At 44.5% G+C, this 16,602-nt stretch overlaps 1 protein-coding gene across 3 annotated transcripts in view; it reads right to left on the bottom strand.

The window, feature by feature from the left end:
- The window catches only part of PAWR (pro-apoptotic WT1 regulator), a 117,775-nt gene extending 101,562 nt beyond the window's left edge, over positions 1 to 16,213 (bottom strand). Inside the window, exons 1-2 of one of the 3 annotated variants that reach the window (XM_044280403.1) lie at positions 16,112 to 16,213; positions 14,222 to 14,823 (exon numbers count right to left, since the gene is read on the bottom strand). In XM_044280403.1, the coding sequence (XP_044136338.1) occupies positions 14,222 to 14,725 (504 nt within the window). In that variant the 5' untranslated portion in view covers positions 14,726 to 14,823; positions 16,112 to 16,213. Of the gene's footprint in view, positions 1 to 14,221; positions 14,824 to 15,171; positions 15,429 to 16,019 lie in introns of those variants that run through there. The other 2 variants (XM_044280401.1, XM_044280402.1) reach the window with 2 other exon arrangements.
- Between the last annotated feature and the right edge of the window lie 389 nt (positions 16,214 to 16,602).

Genomic DNA, 16,602 nt, shown 5'->3' with positions numbered 1-16,602 from the left:
CAGGTCAGTGCAGTTACAGACGTCTGTCTCCTGACACTGATGTGGTTCAGCACTCTTTGATCTCAAATATGAGCTACATTTTTATGAAGAAGACCTGTGATCTGTGGAATTTGCAGTCACATGGATTGCACACCCATCATCCCTGTAAGCCGTGCTACACCTCTAGAGACACCAGCCTGCTGTCTTTCTACACAGGTACAGTCTTAGGACTTTGCGAAACATTAAAAGGGGTCGTCTGGTTTCAAGAGGAAGATGGACAATTCAGGGGATAGGCGAAAACGTAGGCTAGTTTCACAGATCACTGGATCCGGCGCTCTTATGTACATTATTCTTTAATTTATGATGTTTAGAATGGAGTCCGTTCAAGCTTCATGGCACAAGGGGAAGGATTACAACAGCTATCAGGCTGTTTGCACCTTTTGTATTACTATATTAAAATACATACATCTGTTCAGCGCCCTTTATAACCTTTTTATTGGGTGGTATATGGTAATTCTTGCCAGTTCTGCATATCACATGCCTCCTGTTTCTTCTCTTTCATATACAGTACTGACATTACTGGCAGCTAGTAAGATTCGGGGAACATCTGCGAGGTACACACAGCATTTGGGTACAAGGCATTTTACTCTCAAGGTGTGTGGTTATAAAAGTGGAGTTAGGCTTTCAAACGTATCTGTCACCATTTTTTGAGGTTGCCTTGTGGACATTTCCCTTTTTTAGTGTCTCTGAGACATTTTTGAGTGAATGAGTTTAAATAGAGGAGTGTTTCTAAACTAGTTGAAGGCGACTCTCACACATAGGCCCCTTTCAGACGAGCACGTTCCACACTCCGGACTTGCAGCAGCTCCCGTCCTGACCTCCCTACACTGACGGGGTCGCATAGCATTACATTGATTTATGATGCTATGTAACCCTTAGAGGTCTGGAATGTATTGGATAACACTGACATAATGCTGTAAGGGTAACGTAGCATCATAAATCAATATAATGCAATGCGCCCTCGTCAGTGCTGGGGGGTCAGGACGGGAGCTGCCGCATACTCACGATGCAAGTCTAATGGTTGGAACTTGTTTGTCTGTAAGGGGCCATACAGTTGTTTTTTTCTGGTGTATTTCTGCACTTTTAGCTGATGGTCTATGGGAAATATGAAATACAGGATGCATAAACATTTTTTGCTATTTGCTGTCTTTTTTTATTAGATGGCTATTTTTTTTCTTTCTGCCTTATTTGCAAAAAGGCAGTATGCTGTAGTTCTTTGTGGTTTTACATTTGGTTCACTATAGGGAAAAACTCCACAACAGAAAACATGGTCACACAGCCATTAAAAAAAAAAAAAACATCATGAAAACCACAGCAAAAAATGAAAGTGCCCTTAAAAACACAAGCATGGTGTTTTTTATTGGCAAAAATAAATAAAAATAAAAGTGCAAAATTCACGTGTGTAAGGCTACTTTCACACTTGCGGCAGGATGGATCCGACAGGCTGTTCACCCTGTCGGATCCGTCCTTCCGCTATTTTGCCGTGCCGCCGGACCACCGCTCCGTCCCCATTGACTATAATGGGGACGGTGCGGAGCTCCGGCGCAGCACAGCAGTGCACGGCGAAAGACCACCGGACTAGAAGTCCTGCATGTCCGACTTTTTAGTCCGGCGGGACTCACCGCGAACTGCCGTGCTGCACCGGAGCTCCGCCCCGTCCCCATTATAGTCAATGGGGACGGAGCGGCGGTCCAGCGGCACGGCAAAATAGCGGAAGGATGGATCCGACAGGGTAAACAGCCTGTCGAATCCATCCTGCCGCAAGTGTGAAAGTACCCTAAGAGCCATAAAGTCTGGCGTTGCAGTGAAGTCTCTGACCAGATTAAGTGAGGTCACATAATTGACCAATCAGTTGCTAAATGAATATTCATGAGTGGACAATTTCTTAAGATACATATATAAAATCAGGACAGCTGAAAAAATAAAAAAATCACAGATAGTGAAGATACAATACTGAAGTTACAATATTAATCGGTTCTGGGATGACCAACGTATGTGAAACCATTGTAACTTGAGTCCATAACTCCATGGAAAACCGGTAATCGGTTCCAAAGCCAGAAAATGTCATCCAAGATAAGAGAACATAAAGATTTAAGAAAAGTAAGCCAGATAACACACGCCCTTTCATATAACAGTCCGGAATGGATCGTGGAAGCTCTAAATGACTTTCGAGGAGGAGGACAGGGTTTTCTTAAACCTTGTTAATCTTGTATAGCAGTGTTCCTCCACCCCAGTCCTCAGGACCCACCTGAGGACTGTTTTCAGGATTTCCTTAGTATTGAGCACGTGGACAGAATTAGTGTCAGTGCATCAGGACTTACCACAGGTATTCATACTGTGGAATATTCTCAAATCAGGACCGGTAGGTAGGCCCTGAGGACTAGAGTTGAGGAACACTGCTGTACAGCACACATTGTACTGGCATCAAATGGAGGAGCCCATCCTGGTACAGACAGTGGGCAGTAGAGTTCTGTAAACAGGAGCTACTAGACACCAATACAGGCGTTTTACCTGAGGTATTGTATGCTGAGTCTAGTTTCAACTTACGACGGGTCAGAAAAGACCATTGTATGCTGAAAATATTGCATCCTGAGGCCATTGTATTTTGAGAGATCACATGTATCAGTAACTGGTCCAAATACATAAGAAACTTGCATTTTAGGGAGTGTAAAGATCAAGGTATGAATAAGAACTGGCTTACTTGCCCATAGCAACCAATCAGAATCCACGTTTCATTTTCTAAAAGAGCTGGATTGGTTGCTATGGGTAACTAAGCCAGTTCTACTTTCCACCCCCAAGTCTTTATAGAGTAGATGGGAGATGCCACTGCAGCCTCAGAATGTGTATCTGTAGTCCATATTTCAGGTGTGAAGCACAATAGTGCAATCTTGTGAGAAGAATCACCACGTGTAGAGCACCATGGCCTGACCAAACAAGGTTCCCTTATCACCAAGAAGGTGATGACAGAGCTGAAAGCCTTCACACAATACCTGCAAATTGGAAGCCCAAAGGGCATGAATACTCAGTTCTCACATTCCTCTTACCTGTGGAAGGAATGCATAAACATGTACGGCATGAATACATCTCTTTTCCTAATTTCTGCTGGGCCGTAGACGTACCCTACAGTCAGAGCAGCACTACAACGCCGACAGAAAATACTCGGGGGGAGATTTATCTACACAAAGTCACCTATCATCATGCATGCCATATTGGTGCCGTTATCACCATCTGCCGCTTTTTTTTTATTGGCAAGAAAAGGTGTGGGGCTTGGCAGGATGCCCAGCCAGATTTACTATAACGTACCCCAGAAACGGGAGTAAGTCATAAGTTGACTCTACTCCAGCCCTGCCAGTTTGTACACGGGGGGCCAGAGATGTGCCTAATTTATACATTTATCTCCCATGCCTGATATAAGGAAGGCTTAGTAATACATGTCGATGTTACCAACAGGACATCAAAGAAGAGTTTATGACATGCTATTGTATCGCCTTGTTTTATACTACCCGTTGTAGGATCTTGTCTTCTATGACATGTTAAGGGGTTATGCAGGAAGACATTCATGGCTTATCATCAGGATCAGATCTGCGGGGGTGCGACACCCAGGACCCTGCCAATCAACTGTTAGAGGAGGCCCTGAGCGCTGCAGCCTCTTCCTAGGCCAGTGACATAATGTGGCCTAGTTGCAGCTCAGCCATGTTCAAGTCAATGGGACTGAGCTGCAATACCAAGCACTGCCACTATACAGTGTATGGCGCTATCCTTGGAAAGCTGCAGGGAGACTTTATCACTCACCTGAGCTCACAGCTGATTGTTGGGTGCCATGATTTGGACCCCCACCATGTGATAATGATGACCTATCCTGAGGATAAGTCAAGTCATCATTATTTTTTCCAGGATACTCGTTTTAAAAGGGTTTTTGTCACCTCAAACAGCGGTGGCATATTGCTAGAGGGTTAGCGCCTTGTTTAAACCACCCCTTTCATATAATGCTACTTTCAGTAGAAAGGGACTGAAAGAAAAAGCAAAAAAGTATGGATTTTTGTTAAACATTTTAATTATTAAGCAAAAATCATGTTAATGCGACCAACCTCTACCATATTATTATTTTTTAACGAGCGTACAGTTGAAACCAGAAGTTTACATACTCTATACAAAAAAGACACAGATGCATGTTTTTCTCAATATCAGAATAAACCTTTCGTTTTTAGTCAATTAGGATTACCATAATTATTATTATTTGACAAATGCCAGATCAATGAGAGAGAGAAAGATGTTTTAAGGCATTTTTATTACTTTCTGCAATGTCAAAAGTTTACATACATTTCATTAATATTTGCTCCACCTGTAGTATACCACGACCTGATTCAGAACCTCACTCAGGCTCCACAATTATATCCACATAATCTACTCAGTCATATTCGTCTTATTTAAAAGGTTATTCGTGAGGTATAAATACTTTGCTTGTATTTTTCAGTCCTTTTATTCATATAAATAAATCGCTATAATGCATAGGAATCCTGAGAGCGCTGAACTGATTGCTACCCCATGGTGCGCAACGTTTTGGGGGTCACGCCCCCTTAATCATGCGTGCCTGTGGGTTGTAATCATGCGCTTTAAATACAATTTCACTTTTTGGGCAGATTTTCCATTTTAATCCATTGTTTCAAGTAGTAAAGCAAGGGTTAACAGCCAAACAAAACTCAATATTTATTACCCCGATTCTGTAGTTTACAGAAACACCCCACATGTGGTCGTAAACTTCTGTACAGGCACACAGCAGGGGGCGCAGAAGGAAAGGAACGCCATATGGTTTTTGGAGGGCAGATTTCACTGGGATCATTTTAAGTTGCCATGTCACATTTGAAGACCCCATGATGCACCCTAGAGTTAAAACTCCCAAAGAATTACCCCATTTTGGAAACTACAGGATAAGGTGGCAGTTTTGTTGGTAATATTTTAGGGTACAGATGATTTTTGGTTGCTTTATATTACACGTTTTGTGAGGCAAGGTAACAAAAAAAATATCTGTTTTGGCACAGTTTTTATTTTTTGTTATTTACAATGTTCATCTGACAGATCATGTGCTATTTGTATAGAGCAGGTTGTTACGGATGCGACAATACCAAATATGTTGTTTGTTTCAGTTTTACATAATAAAGCATTTTTGAAAAAAAAGATTTTTTTAGTGTCTCCATATACTGAAAGCCATATTTATTTTTTGGGGCGACTGTCTTATGTAGGAGCTAATTTTTTTCGGTATGAGATGACAGTTTGATTGGCCCTATTTTGGGGTGCATATGACGTTTGATCGCTTGGTATTACACTTTTTGTGATGTAAGGTGACAAAAAATGGCTTTTTTTACACCATTATCTTTTTTATGGTGTTCACCTGAGGGGTTATGTCTTCTGGTATTTTTATAGAGCAGTAGAGCAGGTTGTTACGAACGCGGTGATACCTAATATGTCTACTTTTTTTCACATTTAACACAAAAGCATTTTTGAAACAAAACAAAAAAATATGTTTTAGTGTCTCCATAGTTTGAAAGCCAAAGTTTTTCTATTTTTTGGGCGATTGTCTTAGGTAGGGGCTCATTTTTTGCGAGATGAGGTGATGGTTATATTGGTACTATTTGGGGGGGCATACGCCATTTTGATCGCTTGGTGTTGCACTTTTAGCGATGTAAGGTGACAAACAAAAAGTGTTTTTTTTTTTTTTTTTTTTTTTTTTTTTTACAGTGTTCACCTGAGGGGTTGGGTCATGTGATATTTCTATAGAGCCGGTCAATACGGACATGGTATGTCTACTTTTCTTTTTTACTTTATTTTGGTAAAAGGACGCTTTTAATTTTTTTCACTTTATTTTTTTGTCCTACTCTGGTACTTCAACTTTTGGGGGTCTGATCCCCTTTCAAATGCATCACAATACTTCTGTATTGTGATGCATTGGCTGTAAGTGTATTACACAGTGTAATACACTTTCAGTCTGCTTCCTGTGAGATCCAGGGAGGGCTGCCTTCCCTGCAATCGGGTCCCCATCACAGCAGCGCTGGGACCCTATGACCACCCCGCACCCGACAGGATCCCGCATGCGCCACGGTCAGCGCTGACCGCAACAGTGCGAGGGTTAATGCGCCGGCATACAGCACGGGTCCAGCTATCTGTGACTGCCCCTGTGCCCGCCCAATCAGAGCGCCTTACATGTACGGCACTGGTATTTGTGTCCCGCATTTCTGCACCGTACATGTACGGCGATGGTATCCTATGGGTTAAGCCACTTTGTAACCAGTTTGGCAGTATGCTTCGAGTCATTGTCCATTTGGAAGACCCATTTCCGCCCATGTCTTGAGATGTTGCTTCAGTATTTCCACATAATCTTCTTTCCTCTCATGATGTCATTTATTTTGTGAAGTGCACCAGTTCCTCCTGCAGCAAAACGATGGTTGTTATGACCAAAAAGTTAAATTTTAGTTTCGTCAGACCACATGAAATGTCTCCAAAAATGTAGGTCTTTGATCCTGTGTGCATTTGCAAACATTGATCTGGCTTTTTTATGTTTCTTTTGGAGTAATGGCAGAGTGCCCTTTCAGCCCATGTTGATACAGTACTCGTGTCACTGTGGATATTGACACAATCTTACCAGCTTCCGCCATCATCTTCACAAGGTCTTTTGCTTTGTTCTTGGGTTGATATGCATATGTCAGACCAAAGCACGTTCATCTCTGGGACACAGAACTCGTCTCGTTCCTGAGCGGTATGATGGCTGGACATTCCCATCTTATTTGTACTTGCATATAATTGTTCGTACAGATGCACGAGGCACCTTCAGGTATCTTGAAATTGCACCCAAGGTTGAGCCAGACTTGTGCAAGTCCGCAATTCTCTTCCCGATATCGTGGCTGATTTCTTTAGACTTTCCCATGATGCTGCACAAAGAAGCAGTGTGCTTCAGGTGTGCATTTAAATACATCCACAGGTGTGTCTCTAATTAACTCAGACGTTGCCAACAAACCTAACAGAAGCTTCCAAACACATGACATCATCATAGGGGCAGTCCAGAATTGTTTAAAGGCATAGTAATCTTAGTGTATGTAAACTTGTGACATTGCAGAAAGTTATAAAAATGCCTTAAAACATTCTCTCTCATTATTCTGGCATTTGGCAAATAATAATAATTATAGTAATCCTAATTGACCAAAACCAGGAAAGGTTTATTCTGATTTCATGTCAGATATTGAGAAAAACATCCATGTGTGTCTTTGTAAACTTCTGGTTTCAACTGTATATGAACGTTCAGGTGTTATCGCGGATAAAAATGACTAATTAGAACGTGATTACTATTTGTCGTGGTAACACTATCAGTTTTATACACGTGCGGATTACTAGAAGGGTGTAATGTTTACTGAGTCACGTCCTACCTCTGAGCAAGTCATGCATCTGGACAGAACGGGTGAAATCTGCTCTGTGCATACCGTAAACAGAAATCACCATAAAGGCATTCTATAGAAACACATAATTATTAAAATGGACATGCCCTCTAACTGCAGGTCTGCAGCCATGACAAGATGTTAAAGCATCAGTGCAGGAGGGGCAGCACGAAACGCGCAGCTACCACTTCTAATCACAGTACAAGAGGAGCGCCCCAGGTCAGGCGGACACTCTGCCAGGGGCTCCATCAGAAATTCTCTTTAAAAAAAAAAAAGCAATGGGACCCATTATAATGACTGGGATCTGTCGGGGTGCTATAACTTTCGTTGCCCCAGAACAAAACTGAAAAAAAAAAAAAGAAGAAGAAACAGCGCTGATGTGAACAGTTTTCAACCCTAAACTGGTAAATCATAAGTTAGAACAGCGGCCAGCTTGGAAAGGAGGCATTCACACGGCCGTGTCCACTTTGCGGACCACAAAGCACAGACAGGGGCCGTGTGCAGGCACATTGCGGGGGCAGATCCACTGATTTCAATGGGTCCTCGATCCGCATGTTGCGGCTAAACATACGACATGGGGCGCAAACACACGGACCTGGAAGCACACTGAAGCTGGACACAGCTAAGTGAAGGCACCCTTATGCCCCTTTCACACGGGCGAGTATTCCGCGCGGATGCAATGCGCAAGTTGAACGCGTTGCACCCGCACTGAATCCAGACCCATTCATTTCTATGGGGCTGTGCACATGAGCGGTGATTTTCACGCATCACTTGTGCGTTGCATGAAAATCGCAGCATGCTCTATAGTCTGCGTTTTTCACGTAACGCAGGCCCCATAGAAGTGAATGGGGTTGCGTGAAAATCGCAAGCATCCACACGGTTGCTAGGAGACGATCGGGATGGAGACCCGATCATTATTATTTTCCCTTATAACATGGTTATAAGGGAAAATAATAGCATTCTGAATACAGAATGCATAGTAAAATAGCGCTGGAGGGGTTAAAAAAAAAAACTAAATAATAATTTAACTCACCTCAATCCACTTGATCGCGCAGCTGGCATCTCCTTCTGTCTTCTTCTTAGCTGTGTGCAGTAACAGGACCTGTGGTGACGTCACTCCGGTCATCACATGATCCATCACCATGGTAAAAGATCATGTGATGGACCATGTGATGACCGGAGTGATGTCACCACAGGTCCTGTTACTGCACACAGCTAAGATGAAGACAGAAGGAGATGCCAGCTGCGCAATCAAGTGGATTAAGGCGAGTTAAATTATTTTTTTTAACCCCTTCAGCGCTATTTGACTATGCATTCTGTATTCAGAATGCTATTATTTTCCCTTATAACCATGTTATAAGGGAAAATAATACAATCTACAGAACACCGATCCCAAGCCCGAACTTATGTGAAGAAGTTCGGGTTTGGGTACCAAACATGCGCGTTTTTTCTCACGCGAGTGCAAAACACATTACAATGTTTTGCACTCGTGCAGAAAAATCGCGCGTGTTCCCATAACGCACTCGCACATTTTCCCGCAACGCCCGTGTGAAACCAGCCCTAGGCCTCATGCACACCGCGTTTTATTCTGCATCCAATCCGCATTTTTTGGATGGGGCCACAAAAAATGCAGACAACACACTGTGTCATTTCGCATCCGCACGTCCTGCCAAAAAAATAATAATTAAAATCGCCCATTTTGAGGGTATCCTGACAGTGGGGTCTGCAGAAAATGCAGGATTCTTAAGGCCGGTATCCATATTTTGTGGATCCTCGGTTTGCAGACCACAAAACACATAAGGTCTGCTGTTTTTACCTCACATAGATATAGATACATTTCTGTGCAGTTGTGGCAGCCATTTTGTCATGCAATTCCATTGGACAGATGACGTATGCCAGCAGCTCCAGGCTAGTTCTTCTAGCTGCCCCAGACTCCCAGAATAGACAATGCATTGGCATGAAGACAAGTTCCTCACCTGCCATCTTCTCTTCCTCTTTCAGCAGCATAATAATAAAGGGGAGACTTACTTCAGACATCCAATTATCCAATAGGTTTGGTATAATGATGCAGGCTGCACGTAGGGAAGCCCTGACAATGATCTAGCATTCTTCTCCAGATGATGTGAAGGCTGCTGAGATCTAGAAATTCTCCACTTGGCTCGTTGTCACGCTGGGACACCAAGCAATGTACACACACAGAGGAGCCCACCGCTCATGCCACAGTAAGACCCACAAGCACTGGAAATGCAGCTCTAGGGCACAGAATAGCATCTGCCAGTGCTGCAGTAATCTTGTGGATTGCCCACAAAAAAGTGGCACTCCCCAATAAAGCCTTGACAACTGAATGCAGGGGCAGGCTGAGAACTTAAAGTGGCCCTAAAAAAAAAAGTAACCCCATGTTGTAGTTGAATCCAAACTGACACAAAGGAGGGCAACACAAGCAGTCAGGGCCAGCAATACCTTAGTGCAGCACAAAATACCGCCGCAGAAGAACCAAATGCCACAGTGCAACACAAAATACTGCCGCCCCACTACAGTATTCAACGACAATGACACAGTTGAGTTTGGGAGGGCAACTGTGGTGGCCAGCCATATGCATATGTATCTGGTGCTCCTAGCATTAATTGATGCTGAGAACATCGGATTGTTATGTACCTGAGGAAAACTCAGGCCCCGAACATTGCTGATCCCTGTCCTACGATGACACACAAGTAAATCAGGTATTTTATACCTCATGCACATGCAGTACAGCAAATCTGTACAGATTCCAAGATCCACAACATGCTCACTATTGTGTGGATTCCACATATTCCATAATTCTATTGGATCTAATCTACAAGAGGATCTGCTGGAACTTCCACAGCAGAAATCTGGGTTTTAGCCTCCAATTTTCTGCCTATGGAAAATCTGACACATGTGAACATAGCATAAGGTGGAGAATCCCCTTTAAAGAGGTTGTCCCACGAAAAATATTCTACAGTTTTCAAACTAGCACCTTGATCTGAATACTTTTGTAATTGCATGTAATTAAGAATGTATCATAGCCACAGAGTTATTGAATAAAATGTATCTGTACAGCGCCACCTGCTGTTTGTTTTCTCTCTTATTTCTTTGTCCTGCTCACTGAGAAGGTCGCACATGCTCAGTTTCATTCTTTAACTGCCTCCTGAGCTGTGATAGGAAGAGCATGGACACGCCTCCGGAGCGCTGTGATAGGGAGAGCATGGACACGCCTCCTTAGCTGCAGCATAAGAGACACTCCCCGTGAGCTGTCAGCTTGATATAAGTTTGGCAGAGCAATGAATGGGGAGATCTCTGGATCCATGTGAGGTACAGGGCTGGTTCTAGCTTTGTTAGAAAGAGAGATGTCCGATTTCCATTTTTACATCAATCATGGGATAACCCCTTTAAGTAGACAATAAAGGAAAAAAGAAACTCTGTTATGATTGCCTACAAAAACAGACACTAGATGCATTTTGTGGTGTTCCTCACAGAGATACAGTCCATGTAGAGACACAAGGCCTATATACTGTAATGGCTCATGCACATGACTGTAATTTTGGTCTGTGTCCGATCTGCATTCTTTGCATTCATTTCTAGGGGTCTGAAAAAATTTGGACAGCACACAGATCTCATCCTTATTCTGTCCACATCCATGTGGTTGTTCCGCAAACTGTAGAGCATGTCCTATTCTTTCGGACAAGAACAGACTGCATGCACATGGCTGGTATCCGTATTTTGTTGATCTGTGGTTTGCAGACCGCAAAATGCATATGGTGGTGTGCATGAAGCCTAAAAGTGTAGTAGTGACCAGCCCTCTTCTTTTTGGTAACACATAGGTAACCCTCGCCAGTCACCCCCCTACATATCTGAAAGCTATACAAACACTGATGAAGATCATGACATCCTGTGAGCTGTCTTAAGTACAGATGTCCCAGACTACACATCTACTGCATATAGTCAGTAAATGTTGGAATGACCCCCGGGGGCACTGGAAGTGTCCCAGCTTGATCTACATAACAAGCCCCAGAGGCGACGCTCTGCTGGGGTCCATAGGACACAAACTGAGATGCTGCGGAGGATTTTGGCAAAACTTAAGACAGAAAGTAAATAATACTACAGCAACTATAGCTCCACGCGAAATACGTTGGGACCTACATAAATAGGAATTCCATAGTGTCGGTGTTAGTGCCAGGAACGGGAACGACTCATCAGCAGAGAAGCCTTTCCCAGATAGATGTTCACATCTCTGGAAGAGAACAGCCTGCCGGAGTTCACCAGATCCGGCATTGCCAGATTCACTAGTTCACCGACAGATCTCCATTGACTGTAATGAGGTCTGGTGGTGATCTGCCTGCTTTCCGGCATAAATGTCGGGTTTCGGTCAGACAAATACCACTGTATGGAGCAGTTTTTTTTTTAAACAAAGGGGTCGGGTAAAATAATAAAAAAAAGAGAGCATCTTGCCATCCTGAGTCTGCTCTGATCTTCCTGGGCTTGTTTGACTGCAGTGGTCATGTTCTGTATAGCTCTGCAGCCAATCACTGACCTCAGTGGTGTATGGAGCGGAGCTGGCGGTGCTGGATCGGAGGGGAAGGTTTTGTTTTTGTTTTTTATTATTTTACCAGCCCCCCCTTCCCCCTCCATCTCTTTGGTAAAATAAAAAATAAAAACTCAAACAGCCCCTTTAAGTCTCGCTATCCTGCTGGGATAGTCAAACACCCGCCACTGTCCGAGTAGCCGGCGGTCGCTGTATATTACATTAGGAAATTCCCTTTTCGTTTTCTAGAGCTCCGTGTTCAGCAGGTGAGTGGCGGTATACTAATAGGCCACATACTGTAAGAAAAGAAGAAAGGTTGGCCACTGGGATGGAGCAATTAGGCGGCATTTCTTTCCCGGGCACAGACTGTTCCTAATTATAAGCAGATTGCACAATGAAACACATGATTATAGGGAAAGGGCAAGCAAAGCCCCCTTCCATGTAACATCTCCTTTTTGGGATCACAATTACCGTGTCTATTGCCGCTCTCCCGAAAGCACGAAATCCAGTTCACATTTCTTCACTACAACCCCCACTATGTGCTGCTGCTTGCAACAGCAATGATGTGAATGTGTTCTTTTCCGTTTTCACTTCTGATGGGCACAAGGGTGGGGGAATATATTAGGACTGCCGGCCCTGACTGCGGCCTCGTTCACATGTACCTAATTGGGGGGGGGGGTGAATCAAAACTGGCGGAAAACTGGCTTAGTTGCCCATAGCAACCAATCAGATTTCACCTTTCATTTGCAGAGCTCCTTTGGAAAATGAATGGTGGATTCTGATTAGCTGCTATGGCCAACTAAGCCAGTTTTGATAAATCTCCCGAAATGACTTTAAGGCCTCATGCACACGACCGTTGTGTGTTTTGCGGTCCGCAAATTGCAGATCCTCAAAACACGGAAGGCGTCCGTGTGCATTCCGCCATTTGCGGAACGGCACGGACACCCTTTGATATAACTGCCTATTCTTGTCCGCAAAACGGACAAGAATAGGACAAGTTATATTTTTTTTGCGGACCACAGAACGGAGCAACGGATGCGGATGGCACACGGAGTGCTGTCCGCATCTTTTGTGGCCCCCTTGAAGTGAATGTGTCCGCATCCGAGCCGATGTGGACCAAAACAACGGCCGTGTGCATGAGGCCTAATGTGTGTATTGACACATCAGTGGTTTTCCAAGGACCGTGGCTCTTTGGTGACACCACAGAAACATGCCCTTTTGTTTGTCCTTCACACACATTATAGCCTATGGGCCCATGAAAACCACGGACACAACATGGATGCTGCCGTCTGTGGTTTTTACTGATCGTTGCTAGGATGTGCTATAGAAATTAATTTTAAGCCTAGCAGTGTCTGTTGAATACAGATGATACACAGAGAGCAAAAAAAAAAAAACACGGGTTCTTCACGGATGACCATCCTGTCATGGATGTCCCCACGGACGTGAGACACACCACATTCATTAGGACACACATACACTCAATACATTTAGCCCATCTTATGGCGGTCCAAGTGATAAGCTGGTGGAGATATGTGTTGTCACTTCTGGCTTCAATTTTAAAAACTTTGCCAGGCCCTGGAAAAAGCGGGGTAAAACTGAATAAAAAAAAGTCACAAATTCTTGCAAAAATTTGTGCACCAGAAAACTGACAAACGGCCTTTGATAAATCTTCTCCATTGCTTTTTGAGAATGTAGCCTGGCGAGGGGTACGGTGCCACCAAACCGGGCATTTCAATATGACCACACAGGGTAGAATTTCCACCACACATTGCAATCAATAAAATCTGTGGTAGAAATCAAACAGCATAGAATAGAAATCATACAACATAAATTGACATACCAGGCAGGTCAGTTTCCCCTGCAATACTCAACATCACATGGGAAAATACTCTGCAGGAATACTCCAGAAATGTATAATACAGGCAAGTCCAACCGCTAGGATAGGGATGAGCGAACTTCTGTTTTCAGGTTCGGCGTACAAGGGTCGGGTTATCTAAGAATTCCGTTATGGATAACTTATGGTCCGTGGAATCCATAACGGAATTCTTAGATAACCCAAACCTTGTACCCTGAACCTGAAAACAGAAGTTCGCTCAACACTACTCTAGGACCCACACCTTCCTGTAAGCTGGGGTCTCCTGCCCCTATCCTGGATGAACAGAGAGATGCCAGGGATAGCTGGCACAGCCTTCTAAAGATGCATATTACATTGACTTACTTCTGTTGATGGAATATTGACCACCCCTGTAGACCTCCTTTTTTCCCGCAGTTTTCTCTTCTCAATCTGCCCTTTCCCCTTCCTGGCACTTGGACCACTGCAGCCTTTTCCTTTGTCCTTTGTCTTACTTGGACTGTCCTGAGAAGCGGGTGGTGGCGATTCATCCTGCGTTACCCCATCTTGTACTGGGGCTGGGGTCTTTCTTGGCTGCGCTACAGGGGAGCCTACAGGCTGGTCTTCTTCTGTCCTCCTGATGGCTGGAGCTTTTAGTACAGACACGGCAGCAGACGCCTGGGTATTGCTGTTTGGAGCATTGCCACTGCTGTTATTATTGTTCATCTCACTACTTGTCTTATTCACTATGTCCGTCGCCCCAGAGGTGCCCGCCATCTCAGCCGCATACATCTTCGCCCTCATTTTCTCCCGCTTGGCCTTCCATTCCTCCAAGAAATCCGTTGTGTTAGAAGAAGATGGGGTGTGTGACCTAAAGCCACCGCTCGCCATGTTCTCTGCGTTTACCTGGCACAAGGCTCTCCAGAAGTGAAGGACATGAAACGGGCACTCGACAAAGCAAAGACAGGCAGACCGATGTCGATGCCAACCTAAAGGAAACATACAGCATTTATAAGGAAGTATCAAACCTGCAAAACATTCAGGGGGGCAGAAACCTCCGGCATTCCAGCTGTTGTGAAACTACAATTCCCAGTATGCCATGTTCAAGAATAAGTGTGCTTGATGGGAGTTGTAGTTTTACAACTGCTGGAGGCTGCTGCCCCCTGATCTAAATAGAGACAATGCGGCAGGGCTGAGTTTATGACTTGGCACACCTCTCTGTACAGCAATGCAAAGCAAAATGGTAAATCCAGCTCTGCTACATCTGTATGCACGTTATTATTAAAGACCGTGCACAGAAACATGCACGGTGCCATATTTTGCTACAAACCCTTCACCTGGGCGCGCTGTCCTGGTCCCAGGAAGTGCGATGGTAAATCTCCTCTGAGGCAGCTCTAGTTTTGGGCAGACACCCTGCCCAGATCTCACAGGCACCCACTGCCCCACAACGTAGTGCTGGCTCCTGAGATCAGATAAATCAAAATCCCTGGGAGGAAACAAGACGGAGATCAGCCCTTTCCTTCTTCTACAGAGAAAACGGAGCAGCCAAATGCCAACATGGCACAGAATCAAAAGCTGCCCTTAGTACCAATGCAGTACCCGGCTTTATACAAAGTGCCTCCTAGTCGTGTCACACCGGTCAGTCGGGTGGTTCACACATTACTAGATTTAGTGGCAGGTAGTGGTAGCGTAGTCAGTGGGCAGGAACTGGGATGGCACAAAGGCTGCCATTATGGTGGGCAGCAATACTTCACCTTTCATAGTAATGCCATGATGGGACTCTATACCGCATGACATAGCAGAGCCCAGCTTTACTGTGATAATACTGACTGCCATCTGGCCTTTACATAGGACCAACTGACAATGTCAGCTCTGCTATACAAAGTCTCCATAACATATTCACCTACCACAAACTAAAACCCCAGGGCACAGAACTGCCAAGTACATGAAGGCTGGCACAGGTCACAGTGACATCAGCACAAGTGGCACAGAAGACCCCGGGGCCTCTCATAACATGTCTTCCAGTCATACGACTCCCATCATGTCCTCCTAATGACAGAAGTAGTCCGCCTGCTCACAGCTGCCCTCCCCGGCTTCCCAGCAGGAGAACTTTCAGATGCCACTTTCATACCAGCCTCTCCTCATGCGGTAACAAAGCTCCCAGGTGGTGCCCGAGCCCCATTACCTGTGTCACGGGAGGGCGGCCGAGCTGGCTCCGGTTATCAGTCACCGGGCTCCCAAACTCCGGGCAAGGTGCGGCGAGCCTCGTCCACTCACCTCTCACTGGCTGGATCCCAGTCCCCGGAAGAAGTCGGAAGTTCCCGAGCGTCTCCGAAGCCGAACGAGCTCCAGGCGCGCCAAGGGAGGCGACTATTGTGATCGCCGATTCCCGGAATGTGCCGAGAGTAGTAGTTACTGGATACAATGGGAGTTGTGTTACACGCACACACGGAGGGCTAACGTGCCCCACACACTGGGGAGAGATAGAGGGAGAGATTTATATCTATGTATCTATCTATCTATCTATCCCAGTCAGTCTTATCTATGTATCTCTACCAGTCTGTCTTATCTATCTATCTATCTATCTATCTCTACCAGTCTGTCTTATCTATCTATCTATCTATCTATCTATCCCAGTCAGTCTTATCTATGTATCTCTACCAGTCTGTGAAGATCTATCTATCTTCACAGACAGTAAGATAGAATAAGTGAGGAAGATGGAAGAGATAATAGATAGATAGATAGATAGATAGATAGGAGAGTAGATG

The sequence above is a fragment of the Bufo gargarizans genome, chromosome 2 (genome assembly GCF_014858855.1).
Source record: "Bufo gargarizans isolate SCDJY-AF-19 chromosome 2, ASM1485885v1, whole genome shotgun sequence".
NCBI lineage: Eukaryota > Metazoa > Chordata > Amphibia > Anura > Bufonidae > Bufo > Bufo gargarizans.
The sequence above is the reverse complement of the archived record's forward strand: the minus strand, read 5'-3'. Positions and strand labels throughout refer to the sequence as shown.